Raw genomic sequence first — 21,398 nt, forward strand, 5'->3', positions numbered from 1 at the left:
ACTCCAATATTGTTCCATTTAGCCATTCCACCTAGTACATAAACATGCAACTTCATACATATAAAGGTTAAAAACTTCCATATTAAAATATTGTAATTCAGAATCAAAGTAGCATACATAGGAAGTACCTTGAACCTCTTAGAAATTAACACCAAATATAATTGGAGTGAAATGTCTTCCTCAAGAGTTCAGACGGTCTTTTAAAACTTCTCATCTCGTATCATAAGAAAATCACATATGCGTTTTTGACAAATAAGGTTTTCAAATTAAGTAAATGCTTCAAGAGAACCAAGACCTACACAATCTCACATTTTTCATTTATATTTAAATTCTCCCAAATATGCTAGGCAGTTCACTAAAAAATTTACACTAAACAAATCCATAAAATCATATGCAAGCAGTTACAGAACTGTGGGCTAGTAATATAGGTAAAAATCTGTTTTAGGAAACCCCATGTGTTCATACCAAGATGGAAATTACTGCATTCTGTGTATCAAGACTCAGTTCCTGTAGCTGCACATCACAGTCAAATTAAACATCTATGACACCTAAGTACCACAAGAGGCTAATATGGCAAGATATTCTAAAAATCTTTGTTGTTCTGCTCACTTGCAGCAGCTATATCTGGCATGGTTTGACCTTATTTAGTCTGGAGTATTTAATTTCAGAACAGTCATCAGTAAAGAAGTGCACATCACATTTGCTGATTTGCAAAGATGCACAATGATTAAAATTAGGAGCTTAGACTTTCAGGGCAGAGAGCTCTGAATTCAAATCTCATCTCTACAGTTACATGTATTTTTTTGAGCAAAATGATTCCAAGAAGGTATTGCAAAACTAAGAGATTAACATCTAAATTAACAGCTTCCTTTCACTGCAATAGCAGTATGTCTTTGAAAGTGAACATTAACTGCATCCTATTTATGCATTCCATATCAAGTGATTATCCAAATCAAATTAAAATTTTATACTTGATAGAGTAATGAAAGTAAACGCCTCCAATATAGGCTTTGTCCAATACAAAACATATCCCATTACTGCATTCCTCTTTGGGGATGCTACAACTATTGTGTCCAATATTTTTGGTCAAGAACAAAGATAATCTTTAAACAACATAAGCCTCATCAGTTCCTAAGTGGTATCAATTTTCTTCTATCTAGAACTATAATTTTAGGTATAAAAACACAAACTATAGTACCTAATATATAAAAAGTTGCTTTATGATTCTGGACATCCAATGAAGAAGGTGATGCTAAATTTATCTACTCACTTTAGCTGGTTGGTTACCCAACAGTCAGAACTATAAGAAAAAAACAGGGAGAGTCAGAAATACAAAACACACACTCTCTCTCTCTCTCTCTCTCTCTCTCTCTCTCTCTCTCTCTCTCTCTCTCTCGTGGCTACAAAAAGGTAAAAATTAAGTTTTAGTACAGATTGTATTTAACTCAATATATCTAAAACATTATCTATGAGATATTATTTACTTAATTTTTGCTTCCTTTTTTGTACACAGTCTTTGAAAGCTGGTGTGTACTTCATACTTCACAGCACATCTCAATTTGGACTAGTTATATCTCAAGTGCTCTGGCCCAGAACTGGATCTACTCAAGCCTTAGGCAGGTACTTGTTCTCACCAATTATAAGTTCTGTCTCCAGTCAATGACCACACGACCATGAACTGTTGAACAACACAGCTCAAGTTAAAGTCAAATGGAATTCATTTCATGAAGGTCTTCTATATTCCAGATACTATGTTTAAGTTAGTGCTTTCAGATTTCAGGGTTTGGGAAAGTGGTGTGGGGAGTTTGTTTCTTGTGGGATCAGGGAGTTGAAGATGAATGTGGTAATACAGACAAATAAGCATGGCCTTCCAAATTCTATCGATACTACCAGAAAATCAATTTGAAACACATGCCCTAACAAGGGACAAAGGAACATTAAGGATCAGCATATTTCTCAGCAGAAATAAATAGTGTGAAATGATCAATTTGGCAATATAAAGTATAGGGCTTTTCAGAAAGTTTTTTCATTGACACTGAAATGGTTTCATAGAACATTATAACACTACCAGACTCCAGTCAGCTACATAATAAAAGAAATTTTAATTCAATAACCAAGTAATCTGAACCCTAGTTGTTATATGAGTATTTTATTTATATGCAGAGAACTCTGAGAAGGTTAAAACTTTTAAAATAAACACATAGAAGGGGGTTTCCCCTGGTGGCACAGCGGTTGAACACTGGGTTGTGAGGCTGCCCACAGCCTCTGCAGCACCGGTTCGATCCCCAACCGACGTCGAGGGTCCCACCAAAAAACCCAAAAAAAAACAAAAAAAAAAACCCACATAGAAGGGAGCGGGGCATACATAGCCCTAAATGATAATAGAATTGGTGGTTCAGGGGCCTCCCTGGTGGCCTAAGGAGTTAAGACACAACCTATGAAGCTATCCACAGCCACTGCAGCACAAGTTCCATCCCTGGCCAGGGAGCTACCCACATGGCACAGCAGACCTCTCCTGACTAGCCTGCTGCTCCCCTCAGCAGTGTCTTCAGTCAATCTGCCTGTTCTGTTCCCTACTCTGTCTCTGGTGAATCCTCTCACCCTCCACAACCTCTGGCCTGTACCCCAGTTCTTGTATGCATAAATAAATAAATCTTAAAAAAAAAAAAAGAATTGGTGGTTCTGTAATTTAATACTGAACCATGTATTCCTTTCAATTATGAAAAAAAATAAACAAAATGGCATTAACTTTTTTCTAATTCAATTACATTTCAAGTCAATCACTTTTAAACCTTTTAAGATTATCTGAGCTGCTGTTCTTTCTCCTGCAATCTTCATGGACAGAGCAACCTTATGCTGATAAAGACAAATTCCACTTAGCCACAATAACCACATTTCAAGTAAACCTGGAAATCATTTGTGGGACTATAAAGATCCACTTCTACTTCTACTGTCATACATCTGGGGTACTGCCATAATGTTAAGTAAGCAGGGGTCAAATACATTACTTTTAACATCAATATCTCTTAGAGCTTCCTACAGTAAGTTAACAATAGAGCCAAGACTACCCTGTACTCTTCAAACCACAATGCAATCAAGAACATTAAGGTTGTTGGGATCCTAGCTAGGCCTTGGAACCTTTAAAAGGGTGTTTGGCCCTCACCTGATGAATTAAATTTAACTCTTATCTAAGATATCACTTTTACTTATTTCAGAATACTGGGTTTAAAGTTTTCTATAAGAGTCAGTCATATGCTGACAGAGCTATAGGAAGTAGAGGTAAATACCCAAAGTCCTCCCCCATGGACCCTCTACAATATAAAGTCCATAAAGGCGAGGACCTTTTTTTTTCTTGTTTGTTTGTTTTTTTCCACTAATACAGCCCTAGCACCATGAATATCCAACATTTTTCATTTTATTCTTTTTCCCAAGTCAGCATGAATTCTTTAAGAAGTCTCTTTTAGTATTATCTGGACCCTAAAAGAGTATTTTTAATATTTTTTTTAATTTTTTAAAGATTTTTATTTATTTATTTATACAAGCACTGGGTACAGTCAGAAGCGCGGGAGGGTGAGAGAATTCACCAAAGCGGGGAACAGAACAGGCAGACCGATGAAATACACTGCTGAGGGGAGCAGTGGACATGGCAGGAGAGGTCTGTCATGCCATGTGGGACCCTCACCGGCAGCCAGGGATTGAACCGGCGTTGCAGAGGCTGCGGGGCAGCTTCACAGCCCAGCACTCAAAACCGCTACACCACCAGGGGAGGCCCAGGCGCAATGGGGGGAAAATACATGCTTTGAAGGAAGAGCAGGTTAGTTTAAACATGTGGAAAAGGAATTTCAAAAATATAATGAACAATGTACTACTGGAGGAATGAGCTCAAAATGGTCTGAAAAGGCAGAACAGATCATAAAACTGGACAAAGTGAATAGTCCAAATAAAGCAAATGTAGTGGGGGAAAAGGAAAAAAGTCAAAAAACCAGCATAGCAGTGCCTCCACCTTAACTGCATATTGGGAACTTTTAAAAATACTGGATTTCAATCCAATAATTAACCTTCCATCCAGATTTTTAAAAGATCTCCAGGGATTTTAATGTGCATACAAAGTTAAGAATCAGATAAAAAACCAATGAAACTTGCTAAGTGTCAACACAGGATGAAGAGCAAAGAACTCAAGAGATTATGGGTGGATTTTAAGAATATGCATATATAAAAAACAATGACAAATGAAAGAAATGAAGAAATTAACTGTGAAAATAGGTGAGCCCTTCTGGATTTTTCTACTTGGTCTATAATGCTTTACATAGGGCAGGAACCACTTTTATACTAATCTAGATTGTCTCGATTCTCCAAATTACCACTATTACTTGTCTAATATTTTTCCATAGAAATAATCAAAACCAAACCACTTTTTAAAAATCAAGGAAAAGTTCAACCTAAAGAATATAAAATAAATCTTCCATACAGTCCTTTCAGGTTTTCCCAGCTAGAATGTCACCCATCTTGCAACCCCCATGGCATTTTGGTGGTACTTACAATGGCACTCCAGTTAATGCTTTGTAGAGACCCTATCTATTTCAGAAGTGAAAGAAACAGTGCCTCACTCCTCCTCATACACAGTACCCAGAACACTAATTTTGCATGTGACACATACTCAATATGAATTGAATGACAGGCAAACACTGCCAGTTATGTTTTGATTGTCACCAAAGATTCTAAATGTGTTTGAATACATCATAAATAAGCAAAACTTTAACCCCAGTTGCTTCATATAGACCCTTTTATTATTCTAAGCTTTCAAGTGTACTTCATGGTCCTTGCCCTTTATCCTTAATCACTTTCTGACAGAACCTTGTTAGCTGTTAATTGAGTCAATACAAGGAACTAAATATTTTTATCTTTAGGAGAAATATGAACAGATACCATCTTCTAAAATATGCCTGAGTCTGAAAATAATTTCAAAACCCCACAACAATCCTCATATTTCAGCCAAATATCAATCATTATTCTAGTTTTCACTTGCATAATAAAATATTATATAAGAGTGCTATTATAGTCTCACTAGTATGAATGAGTGTTTCCGAACTTTACTTACATCCACAACACAAATAAAAAACTATTTCTATGACACTCTGAGGAGAAACCAGAAAGTTACTCATGACCAGGAAGTTACTAGCCCAAGGTATGACTAACCCCAAGACTCAACAGATATCTTGTGAACTGGTTCTAAGAAGTTCCAGTGTAGAACAATGAAAACAGATATACCACCTCCTCTTTCCCACCAAAGGGTATCTTTAAAGTGGTTTCCTAATCCTAACTGCACTAGACAGTTTCACATACTTTAGCACTATACATAACACTAGATAACTGATCCACATGCATGCCACAAGGCCTTTCTATCCCTGTTTAAGACTCCAGCATCATAAAACAGTCTTCAAAATTATCCTTTTTTATTATTTTCTAACTTTTAAGCTTAGAGATGGACTTTTAAATGTGTCCACATTTTCACTGTGACTTATCAACTACCTTTTCCAATTGATGTAGCTAAGCCTCTAATCTCATTTTTCTGAGGTAGACTGCTTATGATCAAACCATGGCACTGGATTAAAAAAATTCAATATGCCTCACTAATTTTACAATATGGTAGAAACAAGATAAACACAGGAAGGCATTCATTTCACCATAGGAATTCAATCATGACTTAGCATTATCATTAACTTAGATAGAATGAACAAACAAGATGTATGGCCAATGAACAAAAGAGAATACCAAGATGTTTTCCTGAAAAGTATTATATGGGCAAAAATCACTAGCAAGAACAACTACCTGTATTTTTTCCTCTTCCCTTTAAAATGATTTTATGTAATTCTTACCTAACTTACTCCTTTTTTGCCACAATAAAATATCAGGCATAAGAGCTAAAATACAGAAACCCAAAGTTATACTTAACTGGAATAAAAGAGGAAGTGTTAGGAAAGGAAAAAAGAAAATGCTGACAACAGAGAAAAATATCAATTGCAGTATTTTCTATGGTGGGAGGGGAAGTCAGCTGTCAAATTTAACAGCACAATCTTAAAAATTAAACACAATCTTAAAAATCAAAAACACTAACCATACTAATACTGCCCAGTACTGTTCAATACTTGGTAAACACCTACTCTTAACAACGTTATACATGGGTTGTGAAAAAATATCAGTAACTATAATAAAGCAAGTTTTCAGCATTCCTTCACCCCAAATTAGATGGCCACCAAGATATGATAAATGAATTTTAGAGGCATAGTAGGTATATCCTTCAGAGACTACACACTGGAATTTTAGAGGTGAAGTGTCACAATGTCTGCAATTTATCTGCAAATACTTCACAGGAAAAAAAAGGTATATATGTATATATACATATACATGCATACCTTTATACACACAAACATGCACACTTATACATGTTAATTGGTAAATCTAGATAAAGGGGAGCTGGATACTCCTATCATGGTTTTTGTATGTTTTAAATTTTTCAAAATGCAAAGTTGGGGAGTAAAGGGACAAAGAGAAAGTCAATTACCCATTTCTTGAAAAATCTGCCCCATCCAAGTAAGGAGGCAAGAACATGTTTGGCATTTACAGTTAAAACACCTCAGATCCACCATCTGTTATGGAGAAAACTTCTCGTATTTCAAAGAAAAGTTCTGATACTTACATTGCCCATGTACTCGGAAAGCAAGTCCTGCAGGGCCTGACGGACTGCATTACACTCTGCCACAATTCTCTCACGTCGGTCATCACGAGTGCAGGATGAGTCTGCCATCAGGGCAGCACCACTGATGATACTTTCCAGGCGCTCCTCCAGAGAAGGCCGAAAGCGCTCCTCGCTGAAACTCACATGGTCCACAATTATTTGTTTCTGCAGAGAAAGTATTAATGTAATGTTACTGAATGCTAATGTCTGTTCCCTCAATAATTCAAAGCAGTAAAGTGTTGGTTAGGAATATCAAGACACAAACATTTCAATGCCTGAAAGAAGATTCTTAGCAGATAAGAGGCCATCCCATATAAGTTGGTATAGGAATATAACTTCTCAAAGATGAGACCTGGAAGCAAACTATCCAGCTGAACAGGGCCTGGATAAGGTGTATTTTCACAAATGGAAAAACAAGTATGTCAACATAAAAATCATATTTGCACTACTTAATCTGAAGCTTTCAAGGTCAATCTATATAGTACTAATAAATTACCAAATGAGAATTACTAGGAAAATAAAAAATAAACTGTTTCTTTTCTACAGAGTATAAACTGCTATGTGATAGTGACAAAACTATCTCCCACAAAAAAAAAAAAAAAAAAACAATAAACATTGACTTCTGTCCTGAAAGTTTCAGATAGGACTGTGTAATCATTTCAATCTATTTTCCTTACACATCTCATCATATTTTATAATAAACAATTTGGTCTCAAATTTATCCTGTTATGTCTAAAATAGACTTTCTTTGCTGTAACATCTCCAAGTATTCTGTGAAAGATAATAGCAATCGAGCCCAACGAAGCCACTGTGTAACGTATAATTTTCCCCAAAAGAGTAAATTCTTCCTTCCATACTCCCCCCCCTTCCCTTTTCACCCCCTGACCCTACTTAAATCCAGTTTTATGCCAGTGATGAGTAAGGTCAGTAAGAATGAAGTTGGAGGAACAAGGTCAAGTATCAATACCCTCAGGACAATAGTTACTGGCCTCCCTCCAACTTCTCTACTTTATATAATTTATCCTCACACTGCTAGACATGTGTGCGATTATTTTTCCTTCAAAATTTCTTTATAGGGAGCATATTCTTATTGATTTCAATTGACAAGAGTTATTTCTGAAAATAGCTCCCTTTTCCAATAAGTTTACACTTAATTCTTTCCCTTCCAAAGAGCCCTCATTTAAAATTGAACATGCAATATCATAATCAGTAATAACCTCCAATTTAGATCATTTTTCTTAACAGATTAAGGTATAACAGGATTTCTCTGGACAATATTGAACATGCAATGTCTTCTGACCAACAGAAATGAGGAATGAATGGTCACAGAATTTTATTAAGAGTTCACAGAATTACAAAAAGACTGGAATCATTTTATCCAACTGCTCAATTCATGAGTAAAATTTAACATGGTAGCCCTAAGAGGTTAAGTGGCCTCTGATAAATATTAGTCAACTTAGGGCAAAATGGGAATCCCTAATGCCTCAAGAGTCTAATAACACTGTTAAATTTGAGGGGGTAGGGGTGGGAAAACAGTGCCATTAATTTGTAAGACCTAGCAGAAGAGTTTGCTATAAAATCATTTAATGTTTAAGGCTCCAGAGTAAAAATTAAGCTCTAACACTGTAATCTATAGACTTAACAGTACCCTTTATGATTTATAGAAAGTCTTAACTCAGTCATCCATATCAGCAAGGATCAGTTACCCAAACCCAAAGTAAAGAAGTGTGCCAAAGGAAAGAAAAAGTTAAAAACAAAATACACTTCATTATATTGATTCTCTACCTTAATACAGCCCTACTTATGAAGAGATGGCCGCTGACAGGCAATTTTCCCCTTGTTAATTACCAAAAAAAAAAAAAAATTAACTCTTTGGTTTCAAATTTTTTTTAAAAATCTTAAACTGCTGCCATCTACTGGAAGCCATGAGGCATGCTGGGTAGGAATTTAAAAACACAAAACCCACCCAAAAATTTAAGACTAGAATTGACACATAAAACTATGTATCTGCAGAAGGTATACACTGGATAGATTTGGAAGCATCATCTATAAAAGGTAATTATATGATGAAAAAGTATTTTAATCCCTAATTTGCTTGTGCTTGATCAAATTGTCATTACAGTTTAGTCAGCAAGAAGTATATAAAGGCAGACAAGATTACAATTATGATGACAGCACTTCTGTTGTTTCCTCACAGGAAACACAAGTTCTATAAAATAATATAGAAGTTTAACAAAGGAAGAAGGAAAAATGGAGGGGGGAGGGAGGGAGGGAAGGAGGGAAGAATGATCAAGTGGACTGAGTTATAAAATTTCTTTTGGTTTAAATTAAGCGTTTCATCAGAAACCTTCATCACTTTTCTCCAGAAACATGAGTTGGTGAGTTTCCTAGTATACTTTCCTAGTATAACTTACATCAAAGTTATTGAGTGCATTTGCCAGTTCTCCTGCTCCTCCTCCCTGGTGCTGGGAGGCATCATCTGATGCAGTGGCCTGGGCTGCATTGGAAATGCCTGTGACTGCCTGCTGCAGCTGTTTGTATATCAGGTCTCTGTTGGCTTTATAGGCAGCGACATCAGGATGTTGTAGGCAAGCCTGGGATGCAGTATAGAGGATCGGAACATTTTTCTGTAAGATTCCTCTGGCTGCTGCCATCTGATCACGATGGCCCACATCCTTCAGTTCCTACAAGAGTGAAATAAGAAATTGCAACAGTCTCATTTTTTATTGTATTATTTTTTCATTGAGGCAACATTGGTTTACAACACTATGTATGATGCAGCGGTACAGATTCACATGTCTTCAGATACGTTACCACACTGCACCTACAGCCAAAGCATCCATAAGCCCGCACCATGGACCACTGGGCTCTCTCCCACCTTTGCTCCCCAACCCCGACCTTTCCCCTCTGGTAAACTCAAATCTACAGTCAGATCTCTAGGGTGTTTTATGTTCACTTTTTCTGTTCCTTTGTGTTCTACATCTGAGTGAAGTCATGGAAGAAACTTTAAATGGAATTCTAGTCTTACAAAAAAATGGCAGTAAGTGTTGAAAAATCAGAATTTCTACTAACAGACAAAATATTTTCATTAATAGCCTGATATAAAAGTTCATCAGAAAGGGTGGCCTCCCCAGTGGCACAGGTGGTTGAGCAAGGCACTGTGGAGCTGTCCGCCGCCTCTGAGGTGCAGGTTCAACTCCCAGGCGGCCAGGGAGATACCCACATGGCGCGGCAAACTCTCCTGTCTCACCCAATGCTCCCCTCAGCAGTGTACTTCGGTCCTTCTCCCTGTTCTGCTCCCTGCTGTCTCTGGTGAATTCTCTTACCCTCCCGTGCCTCTGGCCTGTACCCTAGTGCTTGCATAAATAAATAAATCTTTAAAAAAAAAAAAAAGTTCATCAGAAAGGAGGCTTAGTAAGGGTTCAAACTTTTCCAAAACACAGACATGGATATGAGCCTCTAGTTCTCGTTCCCTAGCTATTGTGATCCTGTATAAAAAAAATCTACGCTCAGTTTCACCTCCTGTAAAACAGGAGCAATTATACTACCTTTCATAATTGCTTTGAGGATTAGATGGGATAATGCACATAAAAAAAGTAGATACCAACAAAAAAAGCAAAACATAAAACTGGTTAACATCTTGATTATACTTACTCCAACTAAAATAGAAGCACATTTACCTAGAATAAGATTCTTTTTGAGGATTTCTTTTTTAATAAGTTATAAATACATTACAACAGATTTGAGAAAGCTGGAGTGGGATACTACACATGCACATGAAACTGCAAAGTTGAGGGTGTGGTGGGTTATTCTCCCAAGTTCTCAATTCTTCCCCTGCACTTCCCCTCCCTCAAACCAACAGAACACCTTAAGACATGAGTTACTCAGGCATAAAACAGGCTTGTGTGTTCTATAATTTTAATGCAAAAGGTTTGTTATTTCATTGTGGTACTCTATATACATGCTGTCTTAAGTGAAACTGTCCTTTTTCAAATTCCTCTACCCCATAATTACAATCCACAGTTAAAAGGGTAGGAGGTTCCTGGCATCATTTCCACCCCTGGCATCTACTTGGTAGACTAGGTGAATAAGCTAAATGACAAATAAGTGACACTAACAATAAGTAAAATGAGAAGGGAATTCTTCTGGTATCCCATTCTTACTAAAATTACTGAGAAGAGAAAATACAAAGTCTTCAGTAAATGTGATCACCACTAAAAAAAGAAATTGAAGTGATAACCCTAGCTGACCACCAGAAGAACTGTTTTAACTGTATTTTATACGTGATCATAGAATTTCAATGTTGATGTCATCACCTGAATTCTAGGCTACAAATTTTAAAAGTTTTAAAATAAGTATTACATGTGCAAACAGTTAAGAAAAAACTGGTTTAAAAGGGGCAAAATCAATTACTCAATTTAAAATCTGACTTATCTATTTAATGGCACATCTTTCTAAATGAGATCCTAATTGAGCATTAGAGACACTGCACTGGCTTCCTTTTTTTGAAACTTCATCTCACTATATATTTTAGGTTTGCATCTTTATTCAAACCTTGCATAACATGACAGCTTACTTTTCCTCCTAGAATTCTTTTTTCATTTGGAATCTGAATTCACAAGTAATAGCTCACAGCACTCCAAATGCCCTGTAGCATATAGTACATTAGGCTAAATATGCAGAAAAGGGACCCTGTGGATTTGGAAATTCAGTGATCATTTCAAGACTCTACTTATGACAGGGGGCTGAGACTAACTATTATATTTAAACAGTTGGTGCACATGTTCTGCATGACATTTTCTAAATGCCTCGCCCTCACCACAATCTCAGGGACTCTAAGTCTACTAAGGAGGCTTTTGCCTTTAAGCATTTATATTGTCTTCTGTTTTAAAAAATGCTTTGCACTCAGCTTTGGCATTCTTCCTTAGTATCTATAAACTAATCAGCACAGAAACTCTCATAAAGGATACCAAAGACATGGTAGTCACTTAAAGTTAATAGGCGCCAGAATTACTATTCAACTCCTGGCTTTTCTAAAGCCACTGCCCAGTCTGGTATGAAAAACTTCTACCTTTCCAAAACCCTTATTAGGTGAAATACTAAGAAACAGAAACCCATGAATTTAGAAAACTGATAATCATCTCAAGACTCAAATTATGACAAGGGGCTTGGGCTAACCATTACGCTAAAATAGCGGGTACACATGTTCTGTGTGGCATTTTCTAAATGTCTTGCCCTCACCATAACGTATCGCTAAGATTTCTATTTACCATATATGGCAGATATATTTTAATCTATGATGAAAATGACAGCTAAATATCATAATTTGTCCTGACAGCTAAAGTGTTCTATTTTTTGCTGTTTAGAACTGCTTTTGGGCCTCCCCAATGGCGCAGCAGTTGAGCACTGGGTTGCGAAGCTGCCTGCAGCCTCTGCAGTGCCAGTTCGATCCCCGGCTGCTCCCCGGCCACCGGAGGAGGGTCCCACATGGCGCGCAGACCTCTCCTGCCGCCCGCTGCTCCCCTCAGCAGTGTACTTCGGTCCATCTGCCTGCTCTGCTCCCCACCCTGGCTCTGGTGAATTCTCTCACCCTCCCACGCTTCTGACTGTACCCAGTGCTTGTATAAATAAATAATCTTTAAAAAAAAAAAAAACTGCTTTTGCCTTTGGTACAAATAACCTAGATTTTGTTAAGAGAAGAAATGGACATTATCATAAGGCAGCACTATTTACTACAAGAACAATGACCAATCATAAGTATTCTTTCTAAAATAATACTGAAAAGTAATTCTAATAGTGGACAAAAATGTACTATTAAGTAACATCACTGTCTATGAAATTAGAGTCCCTAGCACTACTTTAGCATTCATATTTCATTCAGAATTCCCCCAACTTGACCAATCCAGGTATGTTTCAAGCTGAGTCAGAAGAGTCAAACATAAAAAGGACATGACTGCTCTGGACTGACAATCACATGCAGTGAAAAAGAAATATAAGTTGGCTTCTATGCAATCCAGAACACTCTTTTTAACCAAGAACTAGAAATACAAGTGGAAGTTCCTCTCCTTTATAAAACTGTACGCACAGATAATATTGATTCAATGTCTTATCTTGGATTCAAACAATACTTAAAGAAATTGTCATGGGCAAACCCACCCAGTCCACATCATTTACAAATAAAAACTGCCAGTACTACCCATTACCAATGTGTCTGTTCAGGTTTTCAGAAAAATAATCATATAAATCAGAGTTTACTGAATAGGTAAGAAGCACTGCGTTTTTACCAAATATCTGTAAAGCTCTGTACACCTAAGTGAAAGGAATGTAAACATCAAAGTATTTCCTCTCTAGCATATTGGGGAGCCTGGACTGACAATGTATGGTAGAGGTGGCCTTCCTCACGGGAACCAAGGTTGATACCAATCCATCCTTAACCGCTGCCATCTATTTTTACCCTTAGAGTCAAAGAAGAGCCCACAGCCTACTTGAAAACTCAAAACTTATCATAAGCAAAAGTTCTAGCCCAAGAAAGTAACAGGACCACTCTCATCCTTTTTTCCATGATGGATATGTAGCTTATTCACTCATTCATTAAATACATATTTATTAAACATTACTGTATCTACTCAGTGTTCTAGATATAGGATTACACTAGCAACCAATATAAAATTCCTGGACTCAAGAATCTGACAACCTGAGTTCAAAACCTGGCTCTACCACTGACTAGATAAATGATTTTGCCAAATTTCTTAACCTATCTGTCCCCTACGGTTTCTGCATCTATAAAAACTAATCTATGATCAGTTATCTATGCTACTCTAGTTTATGGTTAAGTTAGTTTTCTTAATAAAGGTCTTATAATAATGTTTAGTATATATGAAATACCTTTTTAAAAGTTATTTGTTATTCTTTTTAACAGCACCCTCATGACCACCATCCCATCTCTCAAGTAAAGAGTATAAACAAGTAACTTCCAGAGAGAGTCTATGACTTAATCAAATTGAGCATTTCCTCAATGGGTAGCTGCTGTTTAAATGATGTAAAGGAGACTAACAGTCAATACACTATTACACCCAAATACTATATTTGAGGAAATACCCACTTTTCTGGTCTAGGGCTGCTGCAAAGATAAGAGGTGCATCAAAGAAGTAAATCATCACATACAATGACTGAGAAAGGAAGAAAAGGGCAAAGATAGAAACAGCCCAGGGGAGTGGGGGGGTCAGGGAGAGTTCTAGCATACATACAGCAATTGAGGAATTCTACCAGAAAACACACCATGTGCAAAAACAAGAGGGGGGTCAGTAGAAAGTATCTGAAGAGTAGAATGAAGTTTCCATCAGATTGGGAACTTTGGACAAAAAAAAGCATAAGTTTATAGAAATATACACCAACGCCCAAAGCCTATAAAAGGTGACTTTACGTACAAAAAAAGGTAAACAGGTGCCCTCTCAATGGCGAGCCTACACAATGGACTCTATTTTAGGAGACTATGGCTAAATGTTTAAGAATCACGCCCAAGTAACACTATAAATGTCCACAAAGTACAACAAACCCAACGCAAACTTTAAAAATGGGAATATGTATCACTCAAGATAACAGCAGAAAACAATGAAATCAAAATGGGTAATTCAAAGATGGTTTAGGGACAGAGTTACAAAGGTATCGACAAAGTGCAGGGAACCATAAATCTATTAGGGCAGTGGACCTGAAAACACAAGGAGAGGCAGTAGTTACCAGAACATAGGGAGCAAGATGTGTGGAAAATACCACCCAACACGAACTATCACTTTTAGCTATGCAGGACAACCACCAGAGACAAAGCCGAGGGAATAAAACCCTAGCTTCACTCTTCCATCTCCTCTGATTTCCTACTGGTGCTCCCATTGGCCAAACCCAACCAGGACCTGGAGGGCAAAGAACCTCCTAGATGTACTCCAGACAGGGCAGTTTCCTGGGGACAGAGAGCAGGAGAAAAAGGGTTGAAAACATATATGGAGAGTCAAACAGAAGAGCATGCAGCACATTAATAACTTTGAGATTTTTATGACTATTTCAAAAAAAATTTTTTAATAATCAAACTCAAACAGCATTACTTTCCAGTAAGTTTCTCTAGTAAGCATACATACAAACTTCTGTACCATTATTATGCTTTACCTCAAGAACATCATCAATTTACTCGTGCTACCATTTTGCAAAGATATGATAATGGTATCATTCTAAATGTTCTCATTTATGTCACATAATAGTTAAGTCTTCATAAACCAAGATCAGACTAGATATCAAGACAGGAGGACTATTTACCAAACTTTATCTTTTGAATGTAACTAACATCTATTTCACTATCCAAATGAGACTTTCCATCAAGAACATTAAGTAAAATTGTGAATATAATTTGGCCAGTTTGACATACTTACAAAATTACCAAACAAGTTCTTCATAGGATCAATCAGCCCCAGTAAAAAAATAAACTGTGATTTATGTGACAGAGGCACAAATCAACACAAGAATAAAAACACACCAAGACGACATTAACTAAATTACTCAGACAGTACACCAAATCTAACTATATTATCATGTATAATAAGTACTAGAAATACAAAATCAGGATCTCATCTGTGCAGATCCAGTCTGATCATATTTTATGGCTTGAAACATGAGCAATAACTACTATTCACCAACTGCCTACTAAGTAGGCAACTGAGGGTATACTTAGCATCTGGCACGATGTTAAATATTTTACATACATTATCTAATTTAATTCTCTTAACCCTGTGGGTAGTTTTTATACTCATGTAAATATAATCAAATGGAAGTTACTAAGAACTGTCCAAAGCCAAGGCCATCACATATTAGACATTGACACTGTGGCTGCTGTGTATCAGACATCTACAGCACTGACCCCACTTTCCTCCTGCATGTCAGAGGTCTTGTTGAGTGTCCCTGTCCTCAGAAAACCACCCTATCCTAGAACAAAAGGCAGATCTTCATTACTGTGAGTAAGACAGAGTAACTTTTTTTCTTATCAATGATTACTAATGAATGGATGTTACACAATTCAGATTTACAGCAAGGAGCTCCCAGATCAGTTGCTTTAGAAGAGAAACATATGCAAGAAACAGTCCTTTGTTCCCTCCTCACTGGACATACTGATGTATGCAAATGTCATGCTCAGGGCTTCTACAGCTACCCAGTGCCAAGCACAATGAAGAAGGCAGGGTTGAGAAATGTCAAGAAACTGGGCCCTTGAAGATACTGCAAACTCTTTAAATTTTACAGCCCTAAAGTCACTTAACCTAACTTGGGACTTCCAGTTAGTGAGAAAATAAACCACCCATTGTTCAAGCAGTTTTAGAGGTAGGTTTTCTATAAACTGCAGCATAAATTATTCTGAAATAGATGTTGGCTAGCAATAAAAGGAATTCATCTTGAAATTTCAGATTTTTTTTTCTTCAAAAGAAGAGTTAAAAACACAAACTTGATCAGGATTATGAAAGTTCTAAGAAGCTGGGTGGCCACATTTACATGAGCAGTTAATATACAACAAAGAAACGAAGATTATACAATGGAGATAAAAGAGTCTCTTCAACAAATGGTACTGGGCAAACTGGACAGCCACATGCAAAAAAAAAAAAAAAAACAGATCATTGTCCCAAACCATACACAAAAATTAACTCAAAATGGACTTGGACGTAAGACTAAAAACTGTAAGATACACAGAAGAAGACACAAGCAAAATTCTACATGGGACATTGGCTTCAGAATGGCTTTGGGGACTTGACTCCAATGGTAACAGAAAAAAAAGCAAAAATAAACAGACTACATCAAACTAAAAAGCTTCTGCACAGTGAAAAGAAACTATCATTAAAATGAAAAGACACTCTACCAAAAGGGAGAAAATACCTGTATATCATGCAGCTAACAAGGAACTTTCAATCTCCAAGATCTATAAAGAACTTACACAATTCAACAAGAAAACAAATAACCCAATCATAAAATGGGCAGTAGAGTAAATGGACAATTCTCCAAAGAAGACATATGTATAGACAATAGGTATATGAAAAATGTTCATGTAGAAAAAAAGGAACTCTTGTACACTTTTGGAGGGAATGTAGATGGGTCCATTCCTTATAGAAAACAGAATGGAACTGTCCTCAAAATATTAACAATAGATATACCATATGACCCAGCAATCCCATACCTAGTTATTTTCCCAAGAATGCAAAAACACCAAATTTGAAGGGATATATACAGTCCTATGTTCACTGCAGCACTATATAGAATAGCCAAGTTATGGAAAAAACCTAAGTTCCCAATGATAGATGAGTGGATTACGAAGATGTGGTATATAAATACACAATAGAATGCTTCCTCAGTTATAAAGAAATGAAATCTTGATATCTATGACAATATGAATGGAACTGGAGGGGATCATGCTAATTAAGTCAGAAGTAAAAAAATAGTGGATGATTTCACTCACAAATGGAATGAAATGAAACACAGCAAAGAGAGAGTAAAAAAACAAACCAAAACAAATCCTTTGGACTCTGACGATAGAGTTGAGGCTAACAGCCAAGGAGGGTGGGATATGGGGAGCAAGGTAGGCAGGAGCCACATGGACTATGGTAAAAGATGACTGGTGCTTTGGTGTTAGGTGTGGTAACATACATTTGAAGAAGTGGAAACCTAGACCCCTAAACCATATACACTCTTGTGAACTTACATCAACTCAAATTTTAAACAGATGTTACAGGGATAGGGAGTGGGGAAGGGGTGGGGGGAAGTGACAGCTTCTCCACAGAAGAAAGTTAGCACTTCAAAGCACCCCAATAGCAGAAACTCCACAAAGGACTACCAAAATCTAGAAAAGTAAAAGCACTGATCCACATGCCACACAACACAAATAACAGTACAGAAGCTACAAATAATGATTAATAAGAAAGTGACAAAATATAGGAGAAGAGAGATGCTTTCTGATACAGAAGTAATTTCAATATGTTTTAATTGGTTTAAGGTTTAAAAACTGATTAAATTCCACCACTAACTCAAAATAATCCTCAAACACATGTAAGAAAGACCTTATCACCTCTCCAGACACTATTGCAAATTATCAAGCTACCTAAAGTAGAATTTTCACAAGAATTAAACAGGCGCATAAGATAAATGCAACTTAATTATTACTTTAATAACAACACGACACTAATATTTAAGAAATTAAATATTTTAGTGGTTGGGGCCTCCCTGGTGGCACAAGGTTATTTAAGCATCAGCACTGTGAAGCAATCTGCAGAGTTTGATCCCTGGCCAGGGAGGTGACCCACATGGTGCAGCAGACCTCTCCTGTCTCGCCCGCTGCTCCCCTCAGCAGTGTATTTCAGTAGATCCGCCAGTTCTGCTCCCCACTCTGTCTCTGGTGTAGCCTCTCACCACTCCCCACCCCCACCCCGCACCTCTGGCCTACACCCCAGCCTTGTGTACATAAATAAATCTTTTAAAAATAAATATTTTAGTGGGACTATACTGGTAAAGGGAGGTATTGGTACCTTCAGAGAACTTAAGTAGAATGGACTTTTCCCTCTACATAATCTAACAACTTTAACATGCCCAGATCATGCTTGTACCTGTTGTCTTTTGGCTGCCATAATATTCAGCTTATCCACTTCAGGTTTCAGTGCTTTATACTGTATTCCTAAGTCTTGTTCAGTACCAGCATTCCTCAGTTTCAAGATACCATCTTCCACCTATAAAACATATCCCACCAAAAAAAAAAAATCTCAATACAAAACCACATATAAAGAAAATGTAAAGAAAATGCAGAACTTTTTCTTTTAACAGTTACTCAGATAGCAATCCAAACTTTCACCTTAATTTACATGGCCTTCAAACATTTGCACAGCTATTACTTAGGAGCTTTAAGGAAGGTAGAACTTCCAAATACTGACTTCCATTTAAAAGGATACAATTTAACATATCTTGGTTTTCTCAACTCTGAAACAAGGAAATGTTTCATCACCACTAAAAAAGTAAAGAAGTCAAAACACACAAACAGGGCCTCCCTGGTGGCGCAGCTGGCCACCTGTGAGGGTCCCACATGCCACGACAGACCTCTCCTGGGCACCCGCTGCTCCCCTCAGCAGTGTATTTCATCAGTCTGTCTGTTCTGTTCCCCGCTCTGGCTCTGGTGAATTCTCTCACCCTCCCATGCTTTCTGACTGCACCCAGTGCTTGTATAAATAAATAATCTTAAAACACACACACACAAAAAAAAATTTGCTACAAGTTTTTCACTTACAACCAAAACAGTACAGGATTAAAGCAGAACCAATATGATGTACACTTGGAATAGAGTAGTAAATAGATATTAAACAAAAACATTCCTGGTCCATTTAAGTAGACTAAATCCAAAACTAAACCAAATCCTAAGGAATGCTTAACTAAGTATGGATAGGCCAGTCTCACGGTATTAGAGAAAATAAATCACAGGCACGGGCCTATACTTACAACTTTCAGCTGAACAAGTAATTTGTACACATCTGCCATGTCAGCCAAAATAAGCAGCCGGGTAACAGCAGAGAGCAAAGCACGAGCTGCCCGAACCATGTTGCCACGTTTCACCGAAGAACAGGGGTCGTCTGCAAACTCTCCCGCAGCAGTCTTCATCAAATCACCTATTTTACAGAATGAAAACACAAACAACAGAAATGAACTCCAAGAAGTGGTTACATTAAAAAATAAGAATAGGTGAAATTTTGCACATATCATGCACAGAAATTACTTATATAAGGCTTATTTTTGTTTTTTTCTTTTGTTTCATAGCTGTCACTAAGAAAAGCATCCTCATATATTGCTGGTGAAAGCACAATTATTTGAAAAGTGAATTTGGCACTCTATATCAACAGCCTTAAAAATATTTCTTTTTACTGTTTTACTAATAATCCTTTCTATACATGAATAATATATTCATTCTAAAGGGGGAAAAAATTAAGGTTGGGGTGGCAGAAAAAGAATCTAGTGCAAATTAACCTCACATCCACATAAAAACACAGAAATACATCAACCATTATGTACAGGGCCACTACACTTCACTAATCATTGTAATAATGTACACTATTGAACAAAGACTCACTGGTATATGAAAAGACAATTCAGTCACTGACTCATTTTCCTCATAGTAAAACACTCCCAACAGCACAATGGTTAATAATTTTCATCTAGCTAAGTACATTATGGTATAGCCTATTAATGACAATTACACAAATATGAACATATTTAGGAAAAATGTTATGATTTGGGCCTCCCCTGGTGGCGCAGTGTTCGAGCACTGGGCTGCAAAGCTGCCCACAGCCTCTGCAGCGCCGGTTCAATCCCCGGCCGCCGGCAAGGGTCCCACATGGCGTACATACCTCTCTTGCAGCGCCCACTGCTCCCCTCAGCAGTGTATTTCGTCAGTCTGCCTGCTCTGTTTCCCGCTCTCGTGAATTCTCTCACCCGCCCGCTCTTCTGACTGTACCCAGTGCTTGTATAAATAAATAAATAAATCTTTTTTTAAAAACGTTAAGATTTACTATGAAATTTTAAGCAGAAAAAAAAAGTAATAAATACATAAACCCATATTTTTAAAAGCTAGAGAAAAAGGGGCCTCCCTGGTGGCCCAGGGGTTAAGTCTCAGAATTACCACTGCCACGGCATACCACTGTGATGGCCTGGGTTTGGTCCCAGCCAGGGAGCTACCTACATGGCACAGCAGACCTCTCCTGTCTCGCCTGCTGCGCCCCTCAGCAGTGTATTTCAATGGATCTGCCTGTTCTGCTCCCCACTCTGTCTCTGGTGAAGCTTCTCACCCCCTGCACCCCAGTTCACAAAATAAATTTTAAAATAAATAACAATCTTACAATAAAGGAATAATTCTTTTTAAAAATTTGAGGAAAACTAGAGTCAAATAATCTACTAGGTGACAATCTGATTCCAGTATTTTTTCTATACTTATAAAAACATTTTCTTTAGCAAACAGGTATAATATGCATAATCAAAAAAGTTAAATACATACCCAGTTTACTATAGTTATTATGAACACCCAGTTTATAAAATTCTAAGGTCAACAATGCTGAGAACTTATTCAGTATTTTCTGAAAACTTACACTATTTTTTGTCATTCATTACTATTAATAATCATTTAAGGGCCTCCCTGGTGGCGCAAGGGGATAAGCACCACACTATGAAGCAATCCGAAGCCTCTGAAGCATGAGTTCAATCCCCAGTCTGCCAGAGAGAAACCCACATGGAGAAGCAGACCTCTCCTGTCTCGTCCGCTGCTCCCCTCAGCAGTGTATTTCAATCCATCTGCTTGTTCTGTTTCCTGCTTTGTCTCTGGTGAATCCTCTCACCCTCCCTGCATCTCTGGCCTGTACCCCAGCTCTTATATGTATAAATAAATAAATCTTTTTTAAAAAATAATCATTTAAGATGTCTACTATCCCTCTTTTCTCATAGCCGGAAGCAACTGGAAGACTCAGACTATGTCTGTTCCATTACTTATAGTAATGGTGCCCACCTGGTAACCATCTGTGGATTCCTGAAAAAGCAATTATTTCCTCTCTTGGCTCATATGTCCACTTCAAATTAAAAACTGAAAACAAATTATCTATACAAAAATACATATCAA

General features: G+C 37.3%; 1 protein-coding gene across 1 annotated transcript in view; it reads right to left on the reverse strand.

The window, feature by feature from the left end:
- CTNNA1 (catenin alpha 1) overlaps positions 1–21,398 on the reverse strand; it is a 176,287-nt gene that overhangs the window by 97,508 nt on the left and 57,381 nt on the right. The window contains exons 4-7 of the mRNA XM_037509201.1: positions 19,238–19,404; positions 18,358–18,477; positions 9,151–9,420; positions 6,698–6,901 (exon numbers count right to left, since the gene is read on the reverse strand). Coding sequence (XP_037365098.1) covers positions 6,698–6,901; positions 9,151–9,420; positions 18,358–18,477; positions 19,238–19,404 — 761 coding nt within the window. The remainder of the gene's footprint in view (positions 1–6,697; positions 6,902–9,150; positions 9,421–18,357; positions 18,478–19,237; positions 19,405–21,398) is intronic.

Source organism: Talpa occidentalis, unplaced genomic scaffold, assembly GCF_014898055.3.
Source record: "Talpa occidentalis isolate TD23 unplaced genomic scaffold, MPIMG_talOcc4v2.1 talOcc4.13, whole genome shotgun sequence".
Lineage (NCBI taxonomy): Eukaryota > Metazoa > Chordata > Mammalia > Eulipotyphla > Talpidae > Talpa > Talpa occidentalis.